The sequence below is a fragment of the Homarus americanus genome, unplaced genomic scaffold (assembly GCF_018991925.1).
Source record: "Homarus americanus isolate GMGI-L3 unplaced genomic scaffold, GMGI_Hamer_2.0 scaffold26591, whole genome shotgun sequence".
Lineage (NCBI taxonomy): Eukaryota > Metazoa > Arthropoda > Malacostraca > Decapoda > Nephropidae > Homarus > Homarus americanus.
The window spans coordinates 1,109,158-1,136,008 of record NW_024755595.1 but is presented as its reverse complement, the minus strand read 5'-3'; the positions used below and the strand labels follow the sequence as shown (position 1 = coordinate 1,136,008).

At 35.9% G+C, this 26,851-nt stretch overlaps 1 protein-coding gene across 1 annotated transcript; it reads right to left on the bottom strand.

Moving 5' to 3' along the window:
* Positions 1 to 274: 274 nt before the first annotated feature.
* LOC121856603 (condensin complex subunit 1-like) lies at positions 275 to 26,851 on the bottom strand. The gene is made up of 29 exons (XM_042352235.1): positions 26,037 to 26,851; positions 25,174 to 25,294; positions 24,730 to 24,870; positions 23,767 to 23,945; positions 22,725 to 22,870; positions 22,027 to 22,177; positions 21,116 to 21,364; positions 20,748 to 20,909; positions 18,887 to 19,057; positions 17,755 to 17,944; positions 17,188 to 17,353; positions 16,293 to 16,557; positions 14,973 to 15,084; positions 13,759 to 13,900; positions 13,215 to 13,321; positions 12,276 to 12,390; positions 11,730 to 11,882; positions 10,982 to 11,111; positions 9,851 to 9,961; positions 9,363 to 9,584; positions 8,109 to 8,242; positions 7,736 to 7,862; positions 6,721 to 6,848; positions 6,124 to 6,263; positions 5,509 to 5,641; positions 4,917 to 5,051; positions 4,391 to 4,641; positions 3,305 to 3,412; positions 275 to 2,771 (listed from the first exon to the last, which is right to left on the bottom strand). Exons 2-29 carry the CDS (start codon positions 25,292 to 25,294, stop codon positions 2,728 to 2,730), a joined length of 4,233 nt encoding a protein of 1,410 aa, XP_042208169.1. The 5' UTR covers positions 26,037 to 26,851; the 3' UTR covers positions 275 to 2,727.

The following is a 26,851-nucleotide window of genomic DNA, read 5'->3' as shown; positions in this document are numbered from 1 at the left end:
CTTTTGTGGTGGTGAGAGGGGAGACCCAAAGGCCTGATGACTCTTTAGGAACGGCATGGATACAGCAAACTATAAACAGTACTAAGCCGTCACTACACAAGGAAGAAGTGTACTTGGCATGGTATATAACTGCCCTAACTATTAACGTAAGTATCTAGTTAAAGCTACAGTAGGTGGACTGGAAGTACCCCAAGATTAGAATAAGTATCCCATAGGACTATATATGCCAATCACATATGAAGAGGATAACCTACAGGAAACAAGTAAAAAATAGTGATGATATATAATTTATTTATTCCTTGCATACAGACAGATGGCTATTACTATTTCAAGCACACAAGACCCTACAAATGGAAACCAATCTTTCACAGAAATACAACTACTGAACTAAAAATATTAAGGAAAAGAAAATTATCTTTTATTTTTGTATCCAGTACTTGTACTGTTATAATGATTTAATGATCTTAGGTGGATAGTGCCAAATTTTGCTGCTTTCCTTACATTAAATGTTATACAGTAATATAACATAGATAAGGGCGTGCGGCATTTGACCTATAATCACGATCTCTACTATAAAACAATTTATACAATGTAACAATCAATAAAACTACTGTACCAATTTCTCGTTATATTTGGCAAGACTAATTTCAAAATTTGATGTTTTAAAAAGTTATATTTCTTAAATGAAAAGATAAATCATTAATGCACCTTCTCTTTACATACATTAATCGACTAAAATTCAAGGCCTCTATTACAGTGAGACCTCTATTTAATGGACTATATGGGGTGTAATATGTTATATTGAGGTCCATAGGATGTGAAACCTCAATATAATGGACTATACCTGTTACATTGAGGTCCGGTAAATGGAGGTTTTACCATATAGAGTTGTCCCGCTATATTTATAACATTCATCCTCACATTTGCTCTATTTTATCTAAAAAAAACCATACAGCATTGTACACCACAAATTCAAGGCTAACTGGTCAATACACAAAATGTGTGAATAAACACATGGAGGGATTGTTAACAGTGATGCTAGGTTGTGTGAAGCTTCAGTGATGTACCTCATAAATACAGTACAACATATCACCTTTGAGCCTTTATTATGGAAAATAAATACCACAGCAGAACATATCAGTTACAGCTAGAGTAAATTAGGGACAGAAAATTAAGAGAGAGAATGTTTACTCGATTCTGGCCACCCTCCAAAATAGTGGAAAATGATTTGCGAGAGGGGGCAGGAAGGAAGGAAAGAAAGATGGACACACACACAAAATAAAAATCTGGTGGAGTCCATACCCAGGCAGCTGTTATAATTCAAGATTGCTAACTGGGTGGGTTCTAAATCCTAACACAAACCCACCCAGTCCCTCATCAAACATCTGCTTCAAATGTGGGGGATTTAGTGTAACAGTGGTTGACAGGTCTTTGTAGAGCCATGCCTGCACATCAACATACAATATGCCAGGGATACTGACCACCATTATTTATTCCAAGCTAATCCGCCATTTGCTAATTTAGTATGAACTGCCTAATTCGGGACCCAAGAAAGGGGATTCCAGCATCAATCTTCCACTTCTGGCTTTCAGCCTTCTGGTGGTGGTGTTGATATAATGAAATACTTGTACTTTATCAGTGAGTGTGCTTTGCTCATATTTTTAGTTTGGGGTACATATTTAATCAGCTCATAAATATGCTCTCTGTACATTTTGCGTGGCTGAAGAGTGAAAACTAGAAATTGCACAATCATGCAGCATGAGTTGGCTTCTCTACAAGCTGCATATATTAAAAACACCTTTAGGGTCAGCATAGAGAAGTAGGTTTATTGTAATTGGAATTCTTATTTTTGGTTTCCTATTAATTATATTATTGTACTATATAGTATATCCAATAAATCTTATATAGCTTTATTCATGACATCCTCATCTTCATAATCCTAAAACACTGTCACATATATCCATACTCATATAAATAACTGTGCCCCATCACTCACTTTATTCCCTCCTTAAACTGATTTGAGTTATGTATACTATCCTCACTGAAAAAATCCCTCATTAAATTTCTTCCATAGCTCTTAACTGCACCACTCTTAAATATTCTTTCACTTAAAATCTTATACTGTACAGTATTACTAAATATTTCTTTTACTAAAAACTATATATTCTACATCTAATATTATGAATACTTAAGTCTAAAACAAGTTCCTTTCATTATACTGTACAGTACAGGTACAGTGCTTCAAAACCTCAACTCTTCATTTTAAAGAATATTTTATAATTTACAGTAAACTAATTTGTTGTTCATGTTCACATTATTCAAAATCTTATTTGCAGGAAAAACATTTCATTGGTGCTGTTTACACGTTATGAAGCAAAGCTGTCATATTTCTAATACACAGTACGGTACTATCACTCACTTCCACCCAAAAATTAATCCTTGATAGAATTAAGCAAAACATAACCATTCATGCTTTTCATATTACTGTACATAGCTATTAATTACCTCTGTAATACTCTATACCAACTCAACCTACAAACAGCTTTTATTTTTGCTTTGCTGACCTTAAAGGGCGCAAATGATTTTCAGAGGCTGGGATGGTGCAGTAGTCTTGGCATGTCTGCAGGTACTGTTTTACTATACTGTATTAGCTACTGCAACTGGAACTTTCATTTCCTTATCTATTTATTAATTTCTTTCAGATGCTTTTATAGATAAGTTACCTAATTATTGGGATCTTCTAGATGACCTCCTCAAGTTTCTCTCTGTTGCTGTAATGTAAAAGGAAATAATCAAATTCTTTGAGATTAAAATATTTCACTTAAATAAAGATAGTACCCATCATTATATAAGGCAAAATTAACACAAGAGAGAGTGAAGTTGATATACTGTATACACATCAATGACGTTGTCGAGACCACGAACGAGGATGGCTAAACTATTCAAATACAAGAACTGAAAACAAGAGAAATGTAACTACCATAAGTAGAAATTTCCAGAGGTACTAATTATTTTGGTCAATTATCAAATTCTCATACATCTGGTAGCTGGCAGCACCTCACTGTCTCACTTAAAAATACTCCTCCAAGCTTCCACAAACAAACACACTCACCTCACCTAATCTAACTTGGATGGTGGTCAGTTCAAACTGTTTGCATGATGTGATTGCTACATTAACCATGTGTTGCTACATAATGTTCTACAACTGAGTGTGTGAAAATGACTGTCACTCACATTAACCCTTGAGGCAATGCTAAAAACACTCAAATGTAAGAGATATGGATAAATAAACTATAATGCCCACCTTTGAATTCTCTATGAACAGGGTGCAGTTGATCACGAACATCTTCCTCCTCTTCCTCTTCACTTGAACTGCTTTTATACCTCCTTCTCCTACTCTTTGCTGTTGCTGCTGGGAAAAAAGTTACCCCTTTTAGATTTCATTAACAAGTAGAAGTTTTTTTACTATTGTTTTCAAAGGCTCATTTAATTAACCCCTTCCTCAAAACTTCAGCCTTCTTATTCATTTTTATATAGCAGAAGGATGGAAAAGAAATATTTGGAATGACAGATACATGTACAGGAACAGAAAGAGGGGGGGGGAGCAATTAAATCTCAACGTTTTCTCCTGTATCACCATCATGAAGGCTGTAACAAGGAAACTGACGAGTGATACATATACTGTAACAAAAGTAATAGGAAAATCAATAATAATAACAATAATAAGTCATCACTGCCATACTACAGAACTCATAGATGGTATCAATAGCTCTAAGAATATTCTAATAATTTCTCAGTTTCTTACCTTAAATTATTATATCCTATCGCATGCTGGAATTGAAGAGTAATTACAGATGAGAACAGAAATTATTGCTTAGGAGATAGAGGTCTTAATAAGCAAGAACATCGTTCATTTAATAAGATTCCTAATTTTTTTTTATTTTTTTACAATAGTACTTAATTTATCAAATAAAGTTGGTTTTAACTACAAGTACCATTTATATGAGAAAACCATCAAAATAAATCAAAGGCTTATGGTAATTTTGGTGTGGTAGCAGTGTGACTTAAGGTATATCCCAGAACATTCACACCCCCAAAAAAAATTTACAAAATTTTTTCAAAAAATATAGACAGAGCAATTTTCACATGCACCGTTCCTTAACTAAACAGAGCTATAATGGATGGGAGAGCGTGGTCCTGTCTCTACTCCATACTGTGGTGTGTTCAGAGTGCATACACCGTAAGTGACTTTCTCGATGTGTTGGTAGAATTTTTCGAACTTTTTAAACATGTACAGAAATGTGAGGGAAGATCTGGGCAGGGTCTGACAGTATATGAGTAGACCAATTCTTTGTGTGAGTTATAAAAGAAAATTTGACAATTTCCTTACCAGTAATACGGGGTTTCTTGAACTTTGACCTGGCATTAGAAGCTTTATGCACAACATTTTCATCTTCCACTCCTTTCTCATGGCTCTGTTGTATACGCCCCTCTAACTCTTCTATCAATGATTTGGCTTCAGGTTTTGCTTGCTTCTGAGCATTTGCCAAAATACTCAAAAAGAATTCATACACTTCACTCTCATGTAGCTTGTCAGCATAACAGGTGAAGTTTTCACCGAGTTTTCTAACACTTTTTTCACTGTAAAAAACAAATAAAAATACATGTACAGATGATACTGGAAAGAGAGAAGGAAATATTGTGTGCAATGCAAATCATGGAGACCATCTAAACGAGATAAGTGAACTTTATACCATTAATAAGCAAGGACCCTTTTCTGTTTCATGGGAATCTACTACAGTATAATGTTCTCCTCAGGTTAATAAATACATGCAAACTGATATTAATAACGGTACTTGTGTTTCACCTACACAAGTGTGGAAAATGGCTGTAAAATGATGATGACAGCTACTTACCTAAACTGCAAAAGAGAGAGACAGTAAGCAATGTCCCTCCATTGTCGTGTGTTGATTGTGGCTTGGAATCGGTGGCATAGTTTCTCAACCAGATTCTCTTGCTGCTTGTCTTTTTGAATCAAAGAAAAAATATATCTGAAAAGACAGCAAGAAGTTATACAACTTAATATTCTTTTCAGGAAAAATGTTACTAAACCAACAGATCAAATTCATGCCTAGAATGGGGGAGATTTTATGCTAAAATTTTGACTGCTGTAAAAATAGGTACTTTTACCAATGCTTTTATGGCAATATGAAATTAAAATCTATTCTTTAGTGTTGACTTTGGATTTAAGTTAAATTATATTAAAGTAATACAATAACCACACTCTACAATGACCTATTCTATTCTTACATGCTACATAATCCATATACAAAACAAACAACCATAGTCATAATATGCAGTTCTAGTGCACACTCATGTTTTTTTAATTCAGTAAGTGATAATCCCATACACATGAATAGATGAATAGACAAACAAATAAGCATGCTTCCCAGAATCAACCTTAAATAGTTTATTAAAAAAACATCAAGTAATATTTTATAATCTTACCCAATGATTGTACGGAAGTGCTGTTCTTTTATTCCTAGTTCAGCGTCAGACAGACGAGAAATAATGTCAGGCAACACATTATACAAAGCATTGCCTTTTCTTGCAAGTTCATTAAAGAAGAGGCTAGCTAGACCTGCAAATTAAAAAAAAAATTATATGTTAAAGATGAAAGAAAACATGAGGATGTGATATACATAGAAACGGAGACATTATATCCAATAAAAATTCAAAATGATCCTAAATTCACAAACGTTTTTCCAACATTGCTATACAGTTCGGTTACACTTTCAAATACACAACTTACTAATCAGGCTCACTATATATCATTATGTCAAATTTTCTTGTATACCATAATTATTTTCAACTCATGCTAACCCTTTCCCACCATTGCCAAGGTGTCTACAACCAAAAGCTACACAAACTCTACTCTCACTTGCAGTTATTCATTCTGACTGCCTTACCAGAAACAGAAAAATGGACATTTTCTTCCCTGGTTACAAATCTTGCTTTCACACTCACACAAACTCAGTACAACTTTTGTTCCACTTCCCTGCCTTTTTAATAAAAATCTTAAGTACTGTACTTTACTGTACTGTACTCAAAAGACATTCTTACCTGATATACGAGGGTCTTCATCATTAATGCAGAGAGCAATGTCAGATATCTGTCCCTTCACTTTAATCATGTCATTCAAGATGAGGTGAGTAAGGATGGTCAATGTGTTCTGACGTACTTTTGGAGAATCATCACGTAATCTGTAAAAAAAAAAAGGTTTTTTTATCAATATGCATGATTCAACAAAATGAAGAACATGCATACCATCTAAAATTCTGAGATCTGTGTCATGCCAGGAGGCATGCACTAATCCTTTCTGTTGTCTACTGCCTTGGAGTTGGACCCAGAGGGTGGGACTCCACTAACTGCTGTCAAGAAACACAAACATATGACCACATAGAATTATAAAATTAAATATAATTAATGGTGTTTTCTCCTTTTCACATTGTGAAGTTCACAGTATATCTAAATAAATTTATTCTCTCTCACTAAATATATGTACAGTACGGTTGTTTAAAAATTGGAGGGTGAGAAAATTTTACATTATGAAATTAGCATGAAACAATAGTGGTGACATGCTTATATCTAAGTTTCCATTTGGATCCTTTTACTTCAGATGATAAACAGTGTTAAACTATGATAAAGAATGTACTATACCTGGCATAAAGATGTGGGGTCCATGGTTCCAACTCACTGGGGAACCTAAAGGACAGATCACCTGCTGCTATGATGGTGTTGGCACGAATCACAGGTTCTTCTGATTTCTCCAAGATAGTGAACAGTAGCTGTGAAGATAATTCATAGTCATTCATGTCTTCTTAGTGTCCTTTGTTTATAATTAGTGGTTAATGCTGGTTGTTCCCCCTGAATTAACTTCTGCACTGTTTCACAAAATCTATAAACATAAAGAATAGTGTGTCTCTATCCATTTTCTATGCATAGCTACATTTTTTAAATATATAGCTGAAATTTGGCATGATGCACATGCTCCAGAAGTGTCCCAAAGGCTGTAATTTGCAGGGACCAGCCCCAGTGGCCAGCCCTTCCCATCCCCAAAGGTGAAACCTCTTTAAAAACATTTACTTTTCTTTCTACTGTATTTGCTATGAACAGCCACAGTTTTTGGGATAGAGTTGAAATGTGGTATGCTATGTAAATAACACCGACAATACTCATGAACATCTAAACTGGGAGCCCCACTGTCTAAATTAGGAGGAATTAAGTGCCTTATCTTTGATCTCGTGCTTGCAGATGACAGTAAAACCCAAACATTTGGTTCCATAAGTGATTTTATTATGAAGTTCTTGTTGAAGTGGATATTGCATATGTGAAAATTATATATAAAAAAATTAAATAAATAAATACAGTAACAAGTTAACTGCTGTGTGACCCAGGATAAGTGGGGGTAGAAGAAACAAGATGAGATGACCACCTTAGGCCATAATTTGAGATAAGGCTTTTCCCCTTTAAGAATTATACAGTCATCCTCTTGAAATGCACCTCCACAGACTTTAACACACATCTGAAATTTGCTATGAATATTTGTTTCCAACTTCTATAGTTTATTTTAGCCAAGGATGGACATAGTCAATAAGCTGCCCCTCTAATTCTAGATGGGAAAACATCCAGCAGCCATGTGTGTTCTATGCAAATGTTTTGTGACATACTTTACCTGTAAATTTTCTTCACAAGCATCTGATGAAGCCATCATAAATTTGGCTAATGCTAGTGTTGCTGTTGTCCGTAACTCGGGATCACTGTACTTGCTTGGGTTACAACACACTGCCCAAATCATTGGCCTGTAAGACAAAAAAGTTATTAAATAAGAAAAAATATACTGTATATATTAATAGTACAACACTTTCTCGATCTGCTGTGGCAATGTTAACAAGATCTTGCCTTTCATAAGTGATCCAAAAATCATTAGGCTCCTTATTGATAATGGCAAAAGGATCCTCTGAAAATTATATAATCCCCGGCAATGGATCAATGTAATGGAACCATCTCATCATGTGTATATCAATCATCAATATACAGTAAATTACCTGAGTGCAACTAGGAGATTGTCTCCAGTGATGATCTCAGTCTCACATATTGAACGAACATATTCAGCTTCCATATCATCCGCCACAGCACCTGTAAGTCCCATTTCTTCATCTATATCTCCATCCTGTGATCCCTGAAAAACAAAAGGAAAGTTAAGTCCAAGATGAATTTTGTTATGTTGATCTGATACAATGAACCCCTTTGCTATGATGATGCCACTTTTAATATTTCATATGGCTACTGCCAGACAATTTTATCCAGTACATAGAGAACTCCAAACACAAGGGCTTAGTAAACTATATCTCTACTAATCCCTTCACTATGGAGATGACAATTCTAATATTTTATTTGGCTACCACCAGACAATTTTATTTAGCAGAGAAGAGCCCATACACAAGGGGTTAAGCTATTATTAATGAATGGAGAGATGGAGCAGAACTCCCATTTTATACTCAAAGGTAGGAAATGAGCGGTCTACACAATAGAACTCTTTCATTGCCTGCCCTCATCACAGAGCTTGAAGCAGCCTTGTTACAGGTTAAAATGCCTAAAAATCAAAGTAAAAGTATTGTAAATGACTTCTTGATCATTAAACCTGGATTGAAGCAATGTATGAACTCCTAACCTGATGGTCAATTCTAAAACCATGCCAGACTTCCAAAGCACCAACCCGAAACTAAGTCTAGTTCATCCCTCATTCCAAATTACTCTCTTACAGATGTAAGACTGTTCAGCCTTTGCAGTTCATGATGACCCTGTACCGCAACAAAATAAGAGAGGGGAAACAAGTCTCTGGTCTCATTCCCTCTGCTATAAAATATGATTTCAGGCACCAATCCACCATTTACAGTAAATAAGATGTCAGCAGGCAACTTACATAATTCCAAGCCAGCAAAGATTGATGATGGAAGAGGTTAGTTGTCATATGACCCCCCCCCCCTTCAACTAAAAACCACATTCCCCCAAAAACAATAGATGACCATTGATAATCTAGAGGCAAGGACGATGTGAGGAAATTTTTTTTGAGAATTAAGTCTATTACCAATGGGTTTGAGTCAAGTGAACCAGGGTATGTCCTGGTGTACCTTTAGGCAGCTATCTTTCAAAGGAATTACTAAAGTGAAGATGGAGCAAACATTATATATTACAGTTAGTTGCCTAACTTCAGAAGCAATACATTCTGTGAGTATTGTGATTATCAGAGACATAACTGAAGGTTCATAGTCACACATACATTACAAAGTTTCACCTACCCCTTTGGATGCTTCAGTTGCAGATGTTGCTTGAGACCTTCTTCTGTTCTTTCTTTTCCTTTTATTTTTCCTTTCTGTCTCCATTTCATCTCTGAGAAAATTCCTGCGCTTTAATTCAGAGAAGACAAACGTATCAAGATGAATTAGCTGCTGCAAGGCCACGTGTCCGACAACAACAAAAAATCGGGACAGCACTCCAACAGGCACTTGAAAAGTGTTGGTCTGGAAGTTATCATATATTAAATTTTCAACAGATACAGGACTTGTAATGAAAGATCTAAATAAAAAAAGTAACTCGCTAATAAAATTGGTTTTCATCTGATTAATGAGGAAAGTATATTAATTATGGAAAGTCTTTAACCATTTAGTCCCAATCACCATGAAGGAGGACAATAAGTAGCTTCTAATATCTTTCTTATGAGGCTTTCAACATCTGGCAGTGGGATATGGTTAACAAATAAAGTTAAAAACAATAGCAGCATTCTCACCTGTGATGTAGTAACACTTTCTGATTCAGTTTCTTCACTGGAAAGTTCCAACATCACTCTGCTCATCTCCTGTATGATCTTTCCACATATTATGTCTGGATGCTCTGCAAGCTGTAAATAAAGAGAATATTTATGCTGTTTCAAATGGCATCAAACTAACTAACCTGAATTCCATAATGTTTATTCAATATTTTCAGAAAACCCCACATATACATTACCACAATAAACATGCATATTGTTGGCACAATGAAAATTTAAATGACAAAATACACACAAAAGTTCAGATATCATAAATGGGATCTTGAATGATTAGATAATATTTCATGAATGAAACCCTTTGTCGACATATCCCATGACAAGTGCTGTGTGGAGGGTCCCAGCACACTTTAGTATACAGTACATATCTTGCAACAGTTGCATTATATTTTTCATGGGCCCACTTTAACTTACCATGCTTTGTTTTTGCTGGGCATCTTTGTGGCGCTTTCTAGCAACTGCTCAAATGCAGTGTAGGCTTCTTGTCCAATAGTATTGGCTAGACAATGACTGGGTCAAGACATATTACATCCACTCCTCTGTGGTGCCCCACACAGGAGGAAATTGACACCATTATATCTGATTCAGGAGACTATGATGACCCTCCCAAGCATAGTGACAGTGACATAAGTAAAGAAATAAGATAGGCAGCTACCAAACACCAGAAACAACCTTTTTTTATAGATCATTTAAATAAACAGAATTAAGTGCAAGCACACAATCTCCTTTCAACTGTTCTCAATCATTCACTATTACTACCATAAATTTTAAAATGGGTTCCATCAGTGGCAGGGCAGATTCAACATAAACTATACTAGGCTTTTTTTTTTCTTTTTTCTTTTTTAAACAAGGAAGTAATGTGGCTGGCACTACACTGAAACAACTTTACTTTACTTTCCCTAATTGTAAAGTTAGGTACCCATTCACAGCTAGGTGAACTGGGGGTGCCCTGGGCATGAACTAATGACCTTTAGGTCTGGAGGGAAGTGCTGTACCCACTTGACAACTGCACCCCAATAGTGCTGTAACAGTAGCTACAGACTATAACAAAAATCAGGCGATTAAAATTTCATAAACAGCCGGTGAAGAACTTACTGAGTATATAGTTGATACAGCCTCTACAGCCATAGGAGAATATTGGCGGTCAAGAAGAATTGTTAAGCCACTGACAAGGATCTTGCTGAGCCGCTCAAAAATTTCATGGTCACTTTCCAACCTGCAAGTGAATGACAAAAATTAATCAACATGTATCAACACGAGTACAATAAAACAGACAATATCCAAATTGTGGTTACAGTGTATCCAAAATTTAGATCTGTAACCTTTGATGTGACCATAACAAAGAAAAAAGTAAGTCAATCATACTAAGGTTGTGAAGAATATTACAGGACTGACTTCCAAGCTGACCTATGACTCTCTGTATCCCCTCTCCCATTCTCTCCTTAATATATTTTTTACACCTTTCCCTCCCATGATGTTGGCAATATCACTTTACTCAAGGTATCTGCCCCACTACTGCTACTACCAAACCCTGTACACCTACATCCTGCTCATAGCCAATAGCATCTCAACAAACCTTTCTTCACTAATTCCACCATGCCATAAAATTCAATCAATATTCTATTCTAACCATAAACTTATCTGGAACATAGAAAATTCAAATTCAAAAGCAGATTATGTTGATGGCTTAAAAAATTCTTCATATCTAGGCAATACCACCTCAAAAATTGTGGAAAAGATAAAAATGTTATTCTATAAACAAACATTTCTGATAAAAAGGTCATAAGAATACTGGATGGCTTTACCGAAATGGTGCAGTACGTGAGTCTGTCTTAGGTTTGGTGCAGTACGTGAGTCTGTCTTAGGTTTAGTGACAGCCAGTTTGAGCAATGCAGTACAAGTCTCCTTCACCAGTAGAAAATCTCGCTCGCCTCGCTCCCCTAAACCAGAGTTCAGCAAGACATTTATGTTACTGGTGATGATGCTAACTTCTGAGCTGAAAAGAAAATACATGACTGTCAACTACAAATCAATGTACAGTACAGGGTTTTGTATAAATACATCATGAGCCATTATTGTGAACCTTATAAGCTGGAAGAAATGGTAGCTACTATGTGTAACATTGATTTCATAACACGTTTTTTGTCCAAGATTACTGTATGCAATTCCGATTCCTTGACAGGAGTATAATTATAAACCACTGAAGCAATATATACAGTATTTCTTAAAATATCTCTAATGATAAGCACATAAGTATAAAACAAATTGTGGCCTAAGAAATGTTCTAACATAAATATCTTAATTTACAGTCACACATAAGTAACAATAATCCCAATATAATTGTCATAATTTTTACTGGTTGTTTGATATGAAGAATAAAGAAACCTACTTTGCACACATAGCAAGGAGTACAAGTGCTGATTGAGCATCATCATCAGTAGTGTCAGGTAAGGTCTTTGTAAAGCGCTCCCAGAGTAGTGTCACACACTCTTTAGTGATATCACCTGTAAGAAAGGTTTTTTTGTAAATAAGACAATATATATTATTTCCCATCTATTCTGTGAGGTTTACATTCCTACAGGCCCTGTGGATTGTATATCATTTGTGCCTATAGTGAAAAGAGAGTTATGTTCCAGATTCCCAAAATATTAATCAAAAATTCAATTAAACCTCCAGGTAACTCTACAATACCGCCTTTGTCCACTTTGTTCCCCTTATCCCCTCACCCATCCTCTCCTTAATGAGCTGTTCCACTCTACCAAACCAAACACACTTGCTAAATAAAATAAAACCACTCCATGTCACTCTTTACTCGCTCACACACACACTTGTTTCTTCTTAGATGTCCACCCTCCCTATTTCAGGTGCATATTTCCACCTTTTTCTTGATCTTACCTTCTCCCTCTGAAAAGTACTCTTTTACCAATCATTCACTTCCCATTCCTCCAATATGTTCCTACTACACCTTGATTCACTCTCTGCCTGACACTTCTCTTACTTCCACGTTTTATTTCTTAACTCCATATTCTCTCTATTTCATTTGAGCCACTTTTGTTCACACTCAGTAGTAGCCCTCTTCTACTACACAAACTTTGAGATTCATTCAGTAACAGCATTTTGGTAAGTAAAGTTTTCTTAACCCTGTGCTCTGCTGTTAATTTTATCCACTGGTATAGTTTCTCCACACTCTAAATCTCCCCTACATTCCCCTCATAGTCTCTCTGGACCCTACCCTTACTATAAGCAAGAGACTAATTAATCTACCAATAGGTTAAAAACAATAATTCTAGTGTTCATCACCTGGCAAATTTTAACGGATCAGACTTACCCGAGTTCACAAACTGAGATATAATCTCTTCCATTGACGTACGTTCACCCAGAGTAGCTCCAGTAATGAGTGAAGACAAATTTTTAACTATTTGTAGGGCCTGTGCTCTAGAAAGGAAGAAATTGATTAAATTGCTTTTCAAATTCTTACACAGTTGAGTAAATCATTGATTCACAGTTCATACTCCATTCAAGTGCCTACTATTCTTTTAACAGAAGTGGGGATTTTCTTTGAATTGGATCATCAATTATTTAACAGTTTTGCCTGATCCCAATCTATTTTAATATGTTGAAAAAAATTTAAAGTCCAAGAGGACGCCATTCATTTCTACTCTTCTCATTACTTTGGAAACTTTAACTCCCACCCAAACAAAAGGGTTGAAACATTGACCCCCTTTAAGGTTTGTGGCACATTTTCTACTTTTTTTTTCATTCACTAGGGCCCACAGGAAACTTTCAACTCTTCTTCATTGCAATAATCTACTTCTATATTCTATTTTTCCATTCCCAGTTTAGGAGAAACAGAGAGTGATATTTCATCTTACCTTTCATTGGCAGCTTCAATATTAATGTAAAGACGCTGATAAGCCTCAACCACAGCGGACTTGATACTCGGCTCCTTGCTCCACACCAAGGCCAGCATTCGTCGAACCCCAGTCATGGCATTCAGAAGACCAAACTCAAAGGCTGTAAATAAATTAAATAATCTATTCTCCTACTTTCCAGGAATCATTAATAACTAGATTTTTATAATCATTACATTAATGAAGAAACATATAAAAGTGTCAGTTGCAATCTCAGGGAAGTACAGGTGGTGTCCTTCACTGAATGTGACTTCACTTAATGAGAAGAATCTATTTCTTTTACTCTCTTGTTTTATGTGAGAAAAATTCACAATCATGTGACTAAGGCCTTATGGGAGCGGGTTAGGCAGTGAGCAGCCATGAGAGACAGCTTGTGCACGCCCTCACTTAGTGTCACATCATCTACGTATTGTTGTTTGCAAACTTACGCTACTCTCAACTCATCTTGTAGGGCGCGTGGACTTGCCATTAATGTTGATTGGTGCCATATCATCTACGCAACTTTTGAGTGCATCTGCTAATTCCTCTATTTATCCATCAGTGAAGCATAAGAAACAAAGTTAGAAAAGTTGAGATGAGCTGATGAAGGCAGGGGTGCCTGCCTCAGCAATTGGTCATGTGTTTGGCCTTGGGGAAAACACATATACAAGCCACTAAGAAGAATAACAAAAAATTAAGGAACTTAGTAATGCACTCAAAATTATAAATTGTCTTAAACCACTCACCTCATTAACCAAAAGATACTCTAAATTCGAATGTTATGCCGAGTGTGGCAGACAAATGGAAATAATATTTGCCCCACACCCAAAGGGTCACTAGTTCATGTTTAGGGCATCCCCAGTCCTTCAAGATGTGAATGGATACCTAACTTTAAAGTTGGGGAAGTGAAAGTGGTCAGGGGCAGTTCCAGTCATAAAGAACTGCAAGAGCTGTATCTGCAGTCCCTAATATGTCATTAGGCCTGTGACCCACTTTTGCATTTGATCAGAGAGCAGCAATGATAATAAAAACAATGAATATCAAAAGTTATAAGCTCTAGGTGAACCGTCCATAATGCAGTACTGTATAGGCTGACAGGAGGCCTTATTAAAGCACCATGTAAATATGATTAAGGCACTGGGTAACCTACACTAGCAAGATGACCCCACTAACTCTTTACTTTCACTTTTGCTTACCTGTGACAAAAAATGATACAGCTTCCAAGACATCAGAGACAAGCTTGCTGCCCAGCAACTGGCACACAACTGGGAGCCCTTTGTGAATCAATTTTGCAAAGCCAACAGAGTCCTGTTAAAACGATAAAAAGTTTGTTAATTGCAGGGATATAACACTGTACAAATACTGGACCTTTATCAGTGACATTGATGCATGTATAATGTTTGGCTCTCACAGATACTATTGAGGTGAAATTGATTTACAGTGATTAGATCTCACTAATGTATACTGTACAGGTGCGGTAGAAAGTATGTTGTATATGTACCACTAAAAAGCCAAAAATTAAAGAAAACATCCACCAAACATAAAAGAACCAATGAACATGTCCACAACCATATTTGTTTACATCCTCTAAGCCAATCAGGGCCAAAATCATGTTGGTTCATTCTCTAAACGCTCTCCTTTTTACAATCTCCTACATGTGTTAGGCAGAAATTTTAGGCACATCATGTATGGAAAACAGACGACAGTTTGTCTTGATAAAGCAGCAAAGGTGACCAAGAAAATCTTTAGATTGGATGTGAAAATACAAGTGATACAGAAGGATATGCAGTGAGAGTGAGGCAACAGTAGTATTAACCAACACAACAAACTCTGCCAAAATTTAATGATGAGTGTTGATTACATTTAGTCTCAGGAATTATTTATGTTAACAAAGTCTTTGTTTTCTTTAGAAAAGCCATAATACCAATTGCAGAGGAGTGCTGTAATCTGACAGTATTTGATACTATAATGTCTGGAATGACACAAGCGTGAGGAATATAACAGTCACTGCTTTACAGATGTTTTGTCTGTTCACAGGTAGCAAGGCAACCATACATTTCACGTTAGTTCATGTGTTGATGAATCTTCTGTGAGGCGCTACATTGCCTATAGTGTACTGCCAGTATAAATTGTGACTTTCCTCAAGGAAGTTTATGGAGGTTTGAAATGCAAAGATTCCAGTGAAAAAGATACTAAATCTGTACCATAAAAAGTTATAATGGATAAGTCTATCAATTTAAGAGAAAATATGAAGATAATTACAGTCATGAGGATAAAAAGATGAAAACAGGCGAAAATTTGCGTCAAAAAGAACAAATTTGGACCCACGATAGCAAGACAGAGACAACTAAAAAAAAAATAATAATAATAACAACACTAATAATAATTATAGCAAGCATCATAAATGGTGCCAACTGTTAAAGCACTCACAGAGTAGACACACCATTTTGGCTGTTTACTGGGTGAATTCAAGCTGGCCCTAACATTAAGAAGACACAAATGTAGAGAAGACTTACCTTCAGATATAATACAAGAAGTTTCTGTTTTGTTATTTCAGCTTTTTTCTCCTTTTCTTTCTCTGTTTCTTCAACTTCTTCCTTATTTTCTTCATCTACATCCACTGTCTCCTCACCATTTTCAGATTCTTTCTTCTTTCTTTCCATTTCTTCGGCTGCCGTAAAAATGCGCCTCAAGACTACGAGGTGGCGGGTTTGATATTCATTCAGCTCATCATCCGTGACCTTTTCATACATGGCTTTATAGTTCTCATTTGGGTCATACCTGAGTCACAAACAGAGAAGGAAGAAGACAAATTTTTTCAAAGCAATACATAATGCTCCTTCTTCTTAACCCTGCGCTGATCTCCCTTTTTTAAGCTTTCTGACTCTCGTAATAACTACTGCACCAAACATTTTCCCCGAGACTATAAACAGTACTTGAAAGGCTCATTGCCCTATAATTCTTACAGTTATTCGTATTCCTTGTCATTCCATTGGTACCCTTCTCCGTCACTTTAAAGCCTATATGCATTCTCTTCATACTGTATATGCTATCACTATTCTACCTCCCACCCTTACCATACATCCAAGTAAATTACCAATTTCAACTTAATCATAATAATAAGGTATTTTTTCTTTGAGGTAACCAAATAAATACTGTACACCTTCCTGAACTTTATCCTTAACTTGGGAGGGAGGGAGAGAGATATTACTGATCTCATACTGTACTTCAAACCAGAACAATTCACTGTGGCAAATAAACTTTTTTTTACCAGAGAATGTATGTCTCTGACTAAACCTTTTGTATATTTTTTTACATTATCTTCAAATTAAAACATCCATGCATCAAGTTCTGTATTAGGAATTTTATAAACTGATACCCAACTACCACACACACAATATCTGCCCTTACCCAAATATTTCACATCCATGGAAAGTTTCAAGTGCACCTTCCAGAAGCTTCACTGCACGGTGGATCTTATTAGATTTGAGTGCCATGGCTACCTCAGACACAGCCTCATTAAGAGATATACCTTCCTCCAGGCAGTCCTCATCATCATCATCTTCATCTGTTCTATCTGTAAGACACAAAATGCCTTACCAACTCGGCCTTCGTCATAAACAAACTTGTCTTCTCATAATGAAACCGTGATTATAAAGTAAATCACGTTACATAATCGTGAAAAACAGACTAAATTTCCACTTTTCTCTTGAGCTTCCCTTCTCTTCTTAATTCTTCCTTTGCTATTCTTGTGAGAAATACAATTTATTTCCACACACAAGGTAATGGTACAGCATGTCACTGACAAAAAAATTAACAAGCATCTTCTTGATACAAGTACTGTAGTGTCCAACATCTACCTTGTATAATAACTGTGTATAATCAACATGCTACAGCTTCAACTAGGCATACTGTACAATATACATATTGCTTGAAAAGCAAAGCTTATGCAACTATCTAGACAAAATAGTAACAAACCTTCATTCACAATTTCAAGAATTACAGCAACTACTTCAGGTAGGATTGCACTCCATAATTCACGAGAAGTAACTGTCTTCTCCACTGGTGACGTCATCTCCCCTGAAGAGTCAAAGGTAACGCCAGGAACCATTTCTTGAAGCTGCTTTAACTCCTGCTCATACTGAGATTCTAGATCTGCTAGGGGCAACTGAAATAAATTTTATACATTCATAAATAACTTACACCTCATGAACATAAAGGTGATCAGAAGCAAGGAATCACACATGACAGAAGTGTTGCTCTTGATTCTGGTAAACAAGAGTGTAAACAAGTCAGTGAGAGAAGAAAATTAAAATCAGAAAAAGCTATTTTTAAATGTTACAACAGGTAGAAATGATATCATGAGAATTACATAAAACCACAAGAGAAACCAGGAATAGAGAGATAAGAATTGAAATGTTATACCATATCACCTCCTCTTATCATCCCAACTTAACTTTAATGTTTTCCTCTACACTTTACTCATACAGTTCCCTCGGGTTATTTATCAAAATTAGCTTGTGAAATACACCGGTGATGTAAACCCATTCTCACTGCCTGACGTTACTCAGCGAGGCAGAGGATGTCTGAAATTTTTTACTCTTTTTCTTTTTCACAATCCAATTTTTCCTTCTCCAAGTGCAGAAATTATCAGATATTAACACAGAAATGTTATTATCCCTTAAAATATCACAATATAAATATGATAGATTAAATACTGAAGAATTGTAGGGATTTTTTGGTTATCTGTCTGCAAGTTTTGAGTCCCATAGGAATCTAGGTTCCATTTACACTCCTAGCCATGCTTCAGTTCATATATATTCGTCATGAAAGAAGTATGTTTGTCTTCATCTCCTAATGACCCAGAACCATCCACTTCATGTAGTACAGGAGCTCTTCACCACAGCTAAACAAAACCAGATAAATGATCTATTCTTTTATTTCCCATTAACCTGAGTGAATATTTTTAATTCTCTAGGATTAATATACACGTTTTTTAAGAAAATTTTTATGAAAATTGTGCATATGGTGCATAACAAATTTACCACAAGCCACAGCAGATGGGTCAAACACCTTTAGCTATGAAAATTTTAAGGTTTGAATAACTTACCTTTGCAGCAAATGGGTTTCCTTTGACAAATGCTGTCAATAACTGCACTGCATTTTTTCGTACAGTAGAGGACTTGTCCTGTAAGCGTCCCAGTACCAGCTTCAGTACGTGGTGCTGTCTCCGTAAAGGAACTGACTTTTCTGTTATTAATTCATTCCATATTTGAAGAACCTGCATGAAAAATAAAGTAAGAACAAACAAGAAAATAGTGTATTTTTCACTTTTCTGAACCATTTCCCAGTACAGTACCGTATAATGCAAAATGGCCAAGAAAAGGAGCACACACATATAGTACAGTTCTCTTTTTATTTGTGTAATTCATTCAATCTTATTGTTGCTGTGTAGCAATATGTTACTTTACTAGATTAATTATCATATGGGATAGCCTGCAATAGGATAAGTTCCAGTATAAAGAGCTGTCACTGTAGTTTGCCTGACTGCAAGATGTATACTTTTTTCAACTAAAACAGTCTTCGGTAATTTACAATGGTCTTAACCTGTTCATCAACAATTAGTACCCCTGTACTGTATTACTATGTGGACTGTACACTAAAAGTGCAATGAAACTGGTGGATCCCATATTCAGTGTGTCAATATGTAAACAGCACTTTAGCTTTCTCATTCAAAAAGCTAAGTCTTCCAGCTTTGATAAAAAAGCTCCCTCTCATAGGCTTCCTTCCAAGCCAGGAACTTCCTTAAGCTAATAGTCTTCAATAATTTGCACTAAAATTAAAGACATTATTCTGCACAAGATGAAACCATTACTCATATGTATGTTTAAAATTGAGAGTGGATATATGACAATTGCTTTAATTTATTCTTACAATAAAATACTGTATATAGTATCACCTGAAACTCAAAGTGTATGCTAAAAAAACTGAACATATACTTCTCAAATTTTCACAATTTCTGAGTTACCTGTACTTAAAAGGTTGTGACAAAAAGGAATACAGTACAGTGGTCCCTCGGTTAACGAACACAATTCGTTCCAAAGAGTCGTTCGTAAACCGAAAATTTCGTTAACCGTATCCATTGTTTCAATGGGATATTGGGTAATTGGTCCCAGCTCACAGAAAAGTACATACAAAGTAAAAAAAAAAATGCTTAAAGTACACTTACTTTGAGGTGTGTATGCAGAAGGTTCCTGGTTGATAATGATGATGGGAATTAGAAGTGGGGGTGGAGGAGAAGGGAGAAGAGAAGAAAGTGGGGAGGGAGGAGAAATCACCTTTCAGGGGACCCATGCTTGATGCAGTCATTTCACCAATAAATTTTTTTGTTCACTAGGTGTAATTTAAGATTATTTTATCTAAATCAACACTGCATTGTGCTATATATTATCAATATTTTAACTAAATTTCAGAATGACCAATAATTTTAATGTAAAAATGCAAAAATATTCAAGACCAACAAAATCGATGTTCACTCCACTGTAAACAAAGCCAAACTGACGCCTAGTGGGTAAGTCAAGTGGCTGATGGGCGCACAAAAAACTAGCTCCCTGTACTGCATATAATATCAATATGTTAACAAAATTTTAAAATGACTAATAATCTTAAGATAAAAGATGCAAAAATATTAAAGAGCACAACTTTCTTGATATTTACTCCACTGGAAACGAATGTAAACATGAACAGATTACTGAATTGGCAGACTAGCCGATCAGCTGATGCTCACAACAAAACGTGTTGTTCGTAAGGATTTCGTTAATCGAAGTTTTGTTCGTTAACCGAATTGAAGATCCTTACGGGAGGTAATTCGTTAACCGAAATTTTGCTAATCGAACCTTTTCGTTAACCGAGGGACCACTGTATACAGTATCTACAATGAAATAGCTATCACTACAGTATTATCCACTTACTTTGGTGCGGACAAAGGCATTGACATCATGAATGTGGTCTTCTAGGTGGTCCAGGCACTGATCTCGCAGACCTTTGTTCTTGTCATCCAGGTCTACTATACTAAGTGCTTTCAAGACAACAGACCCAAGGATAGACAACACACAACTCCGCATAGTATTTGCCTACAAGCAGAAAGGAGTGAGATATATTAGCATATACTGTACCTGTATAATATTAACACTATATACAAAACTGTTTTTACCAAATATCATTGCTGGACTAAAGGACACTATAATTAGTATGTGGAGAGTGAGCATTATTATGAATGGATATTACAAACAAGTGAGCAAAGCATCAAAAAGAGATAACAAGCCACATTCTTACTCACCTCTTCATCCAGAAAATTAATTAACAGGCTAAGTGATGGCATAACCACCTGAGGGCATTTATCAGCAACCTCTACAAGAAACTGAGTAAAGTTGCGAAGGCCTGAGGTATCCTTCACCAAATCTCTAACATCCACTTTGCATATTTCCCGTACTAGTTCAGCCACCACTGATTTTATGCCAAAGGACTCAACTAGAAGAATTACTCCCTGAGCAGCTGGAGTCACCATATGCTCAAAGTGTTGAAGCAACTGTAGGGGAAGATTATAATTTCATCTGATATAAACATTAGCAGAAACATGTGTGTGTAATAATAATAATTAATGGCTTATTGGAAAAAAAAAAAAACCACCCTTAAGGAGTTTTATTGTGTGGACAGTGAATGTTAATGAGGGCAAAATAAGAGTAATTATAACAAGGACTGCATTGAAATTCATAGTAGCTGCAATGTGGTGCATTAGCATAAAGAAACACAAGTTAAGTCTGCTTTTTAGCAGTACTGGAGGCATGATAGGGTTGAGGGGATCACAAGGTCAAAGCATGTATGTCTCCCATAGTGACAAAGTCAATACTGAGGCTCGAAAAAAATGACTGTTAGTCCAAAAAGAACTACTCTGTACTGGTATTTATTTTGGGGACAGATCAATGATCTACGGTTAGTAATACCTCAAAGTAAAAATTCAGCTATTCCTCTCTTGATTAACTCTCAATACACTAACAAGTTTCATCAGAATCATTCTCCCTACACTTTAAGACATTTTCTTACATATCAATGTAAACAAAATGATCACAAGATCTGCTTCAGGGCAGGAGTAAAAATAAGGCAAGTGATGTCCAATACCAAAGGCTAGTAACTCATTTCTATTCTTTACACTAAGTTTGTAGCTGTTAACACTTTAGTATCTTTACAAACCTGCATAAGTTTGAGGGCGCAAGCAAGACCATGGTTAAACTTGTTGATCAGCGTACCAATTATTTGAAAGATGGAATCACGTGTGGGTTTGGTGCGTGCCAAGTTCATACTCGGAGATTCAATGATCTTGTAACAGCAGTTGGCAATTAAACTGTGAAAGAATTAATATGGAAAATCACATGGTATTTATGAGCTTATTAAATTTTAACTAAGCATATTTTGCTATCTTTTTATATCCAGCCATATCTAGAAGAAAACAAAAGTGATTTAACAAGTTCCTGAGTAAGAGGAAGCATCCCAATCTGTAAGACAGATTCCACAAAGGTGAAGTGATGGAGTAATTGAGACTAGTGATAAAATCAATGTTTTACATGTCATCAACCTACTATGATACTGTATATGAAATCATAAAATCTGTGACTATTATATAAGCCTTAATGACTATGTGGGTGTGTAGTGGAGATAAAGTGGATCTGTAGTGGATACAATGTGGATATGTAGTAACATCCATCATCAGTCTCATTGAAATTGTGCATCATCATAACTTTAAGTTTAGTTTTATTTATTTAGTTCTTTTTTTATATAAACAGGTCATTACTTCTTCATGCCTAACTAATTATTTCTGTTATTTACATTGTAATTAATAATGAACAATCTGTTTACTGCGACTCCACTGTAAAGCTTAATAAATAACTCACTTCACAAAATCTTCCTCTATGACAGGTGGGTCCCACAAACGTTGCAATGGATACTGCAGAACAGAGAAGAGCTGTACTAACATGCGAGTTCTCTCTTCTTCCCAGTCTGTACCAGTCTCTGAATTTTTTGCCGTCTTCTTACGCCCCTGAAAATTTTAAAAATATATTATATTTTCTTACAAATATCGCAAGTGCACAGATATACAATACTCTTTATAAACTAAATTTTATCCCACTCCTGTGAAGTTTTCCCACAAAAGTGCACAAAGACTGAAATCAAGAACAACAAAAACTCTTTATTATTTGCATTCATTCATTTTTTCCAAGCTGAAGTACAAGAAGTGTTCTGCCACTGTACAGTATGGTACCTGTATTCCTCTTCAAAATCATTGCCCCCAAAGATTTCCATCAGATAAAACTGTCAATTCAAAAATAGACAGATAGTATATTTATTGACTTCACCAACACAAAATTTATTACAGTTTTCCTGAATATTAAACTACAGGATGAGGCATAAAAAAATGAGCAACATTTTGTAACATACAATTGTATCATATAAAGTTAACATCTATACTGTATAACCAAAACTGTAGTACAGTACATGTAATAAATCTCATTGTCTTTCAAATGAAATATAAAGGAAGAAAAACCAATCAATCAACACTGGTTGATAACTATATACAGTACAGGTATCTCACCCTTCATACAAACACATAGAAGATTTCATAAACATTTTACCTATCTTCACATTCACCACTAATAACTGAAAAGTGTAATTTAACACCTCTTAATGTGTAGCCAATACCATATGGATTGACTAATCAACTATTGTATTTGTAAAGTGAAAGTAGGTCCTGTGCCCACCCGGGCACAGGTCATTGACCCACAACGCGGTCTAGGGAGCGAAAAAATAAGAGTAAAAAGAAATTAAAAATAGAAAATAAACAACCCTTAGGATAGAAGGCATGCAGCAGTGGGAAGAATTAACAGGATATAAACACTGACTACTTTCTTAAATATTTTCCATTTAATTATTGCCTACCTTGCCAAGTAACAGTGTGTCTGTGGTTGGCTTGTTGTAGTCATTTTCAAAAGCCTCGGTGAGGTTACAGGCTAAATAAGTGTTCATCTTTAGAATATTCAACCAGCGGAGCTTCTCACTGCTAGACATATCTCGCTCATCAAGCACCAGTGCAAGTTCTGCAGTCATTTTTGCCATGGCTAAGGAGTACAAAATGGAGGTTATATTCTGTTACAGTATACAGTATTTCTGCCAAAATAATATGTGACATGCTGGTCATTACTGAGTTCACACAAGGACATAATTATGTAAACAGTCACACTGAATGAAATGCATGTGTCCCTATCTCATCAGAATCATAACTAAAGAAGAAAATTAGCCTCTTTGCAAAGTTCATTTTTTTTATACATATTCTACAGTTACAGTACCTTCATAGTCAAGTGTTCTGGTGAGCTACAGTCAACAAAGACACAACCAAGTACCTACAATCAACCTACATGGACATCTGGGAGAACCCATGAGTTTCCTGTTTAAACATTATTTCACAGAGCCTCTGGCAACCCAAACTAATTAATACCTTGAACTAGTACTCTATGGAAATATTTGGCCCAGAGAGCTGTTCCTGCATCATATAACTTCCACCACTTCAAATACCTTCAGTCTTTGGCAAAGGAATGTCTCAGTGAAAAGATTTTACAATTGTACTTACGGTAGCTGATTTGTCCCAGTTCATTTTATGTTTAAAATTTTTTAACCAAACCATCTTCTCCAATTCAAGTGTAAAACTATAAAAATACAAAAAAATACAAAAAATAAAAATAAATCCTTGCAATCCCAATTCTTCAATCATTTCAAAAGTTTTATGATTGTTTCAAATGATGCACGAGATATTATTAAGAAGAAACCCAATAAGGTTCACTGTACTGTAGCATAAACCACATTATGTTGGATGTATCCAAAAACACCATTTACTTTTTTACTAACCTTTAACGAGTATATCCCATGAGCGGTGCTTGAACTCTTGATCAACAGAAGCAAAGTTGACAAGGACACTATAAAAAGCATCAAAGCACTGCTCTCTAATAATGAATTTGGGTCCATCTTGCCTGAACAAGACATGTGCTTCTGAAAAACATAGAATTATATGAGGAAAATATAGGTATACAGAATATATGAAAAAATTAAAGAATGTTGAAGTGTTGTACTGTAAGAGGGATTCTCAGAACAAGCACACCCTTTATTGCACAAAACATATATTGATTCAAATAAGGAATAAAGGTCACTAAACCGTATGACTAAACTGACTTAAAAGTTCACTAATAACCTGAGTAGTACAAGGAAATACTGAAGGGTAATTTCAACTGATCTGATAGAAGTTACTTCCATTGTAGACATGCTAATAATGTAAAATAATTATTATCAACTCACCTTGGATCTTTTTTGGTACTTCTCGACCGATTGATATGTTGGTAACCACATACTGCTTGGTGGACGTTGCTTCCTGCAGAGAATCTAAACTCAGAGGAATAACAAAGTCAAACAATTCCATCTGGAAATTAATTTTGTTTTATTATTTATACTTATACTGATGCTTCTTGAATATAATCACGTAATGTTTGGTTAGGTAGGTTGGGTTAGGATTAGTTGGTTCATTTTAAGAACTTCACAACAAAATAGCCAGCTTGTATTAAAAGCCAGTTCATGACATAATGTCCACTGTTTTCCAGATATTGCACATATATATCCAAGTACAGTAAAGTAGTGCCCACTGAGGAAAGTGCTCAAAGGGAACCAGGGAGTCCATCCAACTTGATTTCCTTCAACACTTGTCTGACCTCTACGCTTCTCATTTGTTCAAAAACAGGACTGCTATTATTATATTTGATTTTTTTTTCCTAAATTATTACACCTAACTCAACATAGCTTCACACATGTGTAATTTGCTGCAATGCTATAGTTATCAAGTTTATTCCAGGCTCCCCCCAGTCTTCCTTGCAGAGCTTATTCTTGTATCAAATCACCTCTTCCAACCACCACCAAAATAGTTTTAATCAATCCTTCTGCTATATGTTAAATCCCGACAACAGTGTGTTTTAAATTTTGCACATAAATTATAATTGTATGAACAAATGAAATACATCATCGAGTAGTGTAAATTTAACAAGGCCTTGTAGGGTCCACTACAGCCTCTTATAGAAGGAATATATCAAAGTTATCCAGCCACTTACTCATTAGTACCTATTTATATAATCAAATACATAAAAACAAAACAAAATTGTCATTTCACCAACCTTAATTCGGTCAAATCAACCCATTAATAAGGCAACACTCTCTTCCCGCCTTAATGGTTGTTTACAACAGTGTTTTGAAACAAGCCTCAGAGGCGTCGACCAATGGGGACGCGGGGTTACTACGTGTGCTGCCATCTGCTGGGGATCAGAGACCTTTAAAAACAGCTGGCAACACATTTTGTACCAAAAACCTACCCCAACCCACCATACCAAAAGAGGCCAATAGCCTGTGTCGGATCCTCACATTTTATATGATAGTCTTGTCACCTTCTGCTACAGGAAGAGTTAGAGGTGAACGGTCATACAGCGGTACCCAACCCAAGGCAGATGTAATGGTCAGACAGTATTGCCAATTTAGCTACTTTTGTCGCTAGATTTAGCGATTTTTTAAGATGTTTGGCTTCTGTTTTTTTACGATATTTTCGCTTTTTATAATCTGTGTAGTACCGTCTCCCTCTGTAGTACCGTATCCCTCTGTAGTACCGTATCCCTCTGTAGTACCGTCACCCTTTGCGACATTTGGTACCCCTACACCACCGCGTCCCCGCTCGAGCCCTGCATCTCCCCAGTAGTTTTCATCATCCAGTACCAACCTCATCATCGGAGCTGCAGGGAGAGATAATCAAGAAAGAGTTAGGTTAGGTTATGTTAGGTTAGGTTTTAAGTGTCTGGTTTCTATACTTGGATGTTTACGTGGGAAAGAGATCTGTTAACAGTCTAATTGGTCTTCTCAAGGAACAACAACAATGGTACACAGACACACAAATTGGCCCTGGGGGATTGTGAGAGAGGGGGATGACGTGTTACTGGATGGT